The sequence below is a fragment of the Papaver somniferum genome, unplaced genomic scaffold (genome assembly GCF_003573695.1).
Source record: "Papaver somniferum cultivar HN1 unplaced genomic scaffold, ASM357369v1 unplaced-scaffold_13036, whole genome shotgun sequence".
In the NCBI taxonomy this organism is placed as follows: Eukaryota; Viridiplantae; Streptophyta; class Magnoliopsida; order Ranunculales; family Papaveraceae; genus Papaver; species Papaver somniferum.
Genome location: NW_020622200.1, coordinates 1,495 through 4,308, shown reverse-complemented (window position 1 = coordinate 4,308; position 2,814 = coordinate 1,495). Strand labels below are relative to the sequence as shown.

Here is a 2,814-nt window from a genome sequence, read left to right as displayed (position 1 = left end):
AAAAAAAAAAAAAAAAATTCACCTGAACTGTTATGTTGTCTGCAATGTTTAGCAGCAGTATCAGCAAAAGATAAAAACTCTGAGTTACGGCTAACATGCCTGACTTCATAAAAATTGAAATTTTCAAGAACAAATTTGCAATCATCTAAGATAGAGTTACTGAACCAGCTAGTCTGGCAATTTTCATTTTTAATGTATGAAACTGGATTTTTCGCATCACTATTGATGCATATAACTTCAAAATTCAAGCTCCTTCCCCATTCAGCAGCATCAAGGATTGCTAGACTTTCAGCCTCTTCCGAATATCTAGCTATCCCTGTGATTGTTTTGCAGCCTCCATAGCTCCTTGTTTCATCAACAAAGTAGATGCCAATTCCAATCTTATTAGATATAGTAATATAGGAGGCATCACAATACATCATAATACAATTAGATGGCAAGTTATTAGCAGGATTTTGAAGAGTAGTGGCTTGTGTAATAACAGACATAGAATTACTAGGAACTGCTTGAAGCGTTTCTTCAGCAAGTTTCAATGCAAAAGTAGTTGTTGCAGTGGCATTTAAAGATTTTCCTTGAAAAGTCTTAAAACACCTGGCTCTCCAAATGGTCCAGGCAGTAGTAAGAATTTTGCACATCATTGACTTGTCTTTACAAGACGAAATCCACTTACTAATCCAAGAGTTAATATCCATACCAACATTTGCATCTTGCAGAACAAGGTTGCCATTAGGAATAAGTGCCCAAACAGCTTGTGAAAAAGCACAGTTGAGTAACAAATGCTCAGCAGTTTCAATCATGTTATCACCACATAGAATGCACAGGTTATCTTGTTCACTATTAAATCTAAACACTCTGGACTTAGTATAGAGAACATTTCTTATGCATTTCCAAAGAAACAACTGCACTTTAGGAAGAACAGGTGTATCCCATAGGTCATTATACAGTTTAGTTTGTTGAGGACTAAGTTGTGGTCTATGTTGGCTAGAAATGACTCTATAAGCCGTTTTCACGGAAAAAAACTCCTGACTTGGTGTGAGGCCAGATTAACCTATCATTCCCTGTCAATGGTATCCTAATATTACTGACTTTTTGATAGTTTTCCTGAGTGAAAAAACATTGAATTAAATCAGTGTTCCACTGTTTAGTGTCAGCAATAATAAAGTCAGAGACTTTAAGGTTGGGGTTTGGGTAAGCAAGGCAAACAGGGTTACTAGGTTTATCAATCCAATTATCGCTAGAAGCTAAAATATTGTCACCTTTCTTAACTTCCCAAATACACTGATCCTTAATAACATCCAAACCTCTGCTAATACATTTCCAAATCCAAGACGAATCTTTGGGTTTAGGGTGATTGGGAGCATGCACATATTTGAAATACTTACACTTAAGGATAACAACCCACAAATCAGTAGAGTTATGGATTAAATTCCACGCAGTTTTGGCTAACAAAGCCAAATTAAAATAACTTAGATTTTTAAAACCTAGGCCTCCTTGAAGTTTGTGACAACAAATGTTGTCCCAAGCTATAGGATAATTACCACCTGACTGATTTTTTCCCCACCAAAAATTCCTTTGAGCCTTCTCCATTTTATAAAGAACCTCATTGGAAAGGAGAAAAGTATTCATATGATAAATAGGCGAAGACTTTAAGACATGGTTAGCCATAATAGATCTGCCAGATTGTGTCATATTTTTTCCTTTCCATTTAGCAGCTCTTTTATCAAAATGATCAGCAAGATGACTAAAAGCATCGTTCTTTGATCTACCAATGAAAAGGGGAATACCCAAGTACTTTTCACTTAGGTCAATTTTCCTAACATTAAGCTGGCGAATGAGAGAAACACAAAAAATCTGGATTGCAGTTCTTACTAAAGAAGCATCCAGATTTTTGAATGTTAATGACCTTACCATAGCAAGCACTAAATTCACTGATAAGAGACATTGAATAATCAGCTTCTTCATGGGATGCATTACTAAATATGAGACAATCATCTGCGAAGAACAGATGAGAGATGCTAGGAGCATCTTTGGTAATTTTAATCCCATGAATGAGCCCAACAGATCCAGCATGTATAAGATAGTATGAAAAAGACTCCATACAAATGATGAACAGGTAAGGAGACAAAGGGTCTCCTTGCCTTAAACCTCTAGGGGGTTTAAATGAAGAACAAGGAGTACCGTTTAACATAATTGAGATGTTGGTTGTACTAACGCACTGATAGATAATATCACACCAATCATTTGAAAAGCCAAATTTCTTAAGGATATACATTAAGAAAGGCCACTCAACTCGATCGACAGCTTTAGACCCATATACCCATTTCACCCTTTTTCCTTTTCATGGTATGAACCATCTCATGGGCAATCACCACAGTGTCATGAATATGTTTGTTCGGCACATATGCTGCCTGGTATGGTGAAATGATTTTTCCTAGCAATGGTTTCATCCTATTCACAATGATTTTAGGTATAGTTTTGTAACTTGTGTTAGAAAGAGAGATGGGTCTAAAATCTGCAGGGGTAGAGGGATTATTTATCTTAGGTATTAGACTTAAGAAGGTATGGTTCATTTCCTTGAGGATATGATTAGTCTCAAAGAAATTCCTAACCATGAGCCACACATCATTTATCAAGAGATCCATGTTTTGCTTATAGAAGACTGGTGGAAAACCATCAGGCCCTGGGGAACTCCATGAATTCATTTGATTGATAGTGTTTCTCACCTCCTAAATAGTGATAGGACTCATCAAAAGATCATTGTCCAGATCACTAATGCAAGGGTCAATACAGTTTAAGAGATCTCTGTTAGGCAGT

At 36.4% G+C, this 2,814-nt stretch overlaps 1 protein-coding gene across 1 annotated transcript; it reads right to left on the bottom strand.

The window, feature by feature from the left end:
* Positions 1-22: 22 nt before the first annotated feature.
* Positions 23-797, bottom strand: LOC113332249 (the record flags this gene model as incomplete). The annotated part of the gene is made up of 1 exon (XM_026578827.1): positions 23-797. A coding segment is annotated over exon 1 (775 nt), but the record flags the coding sequence as incomplete, so codon positions are not given.
* Positions 798-2,814: the final 2,017 nt, after the last annotated feature.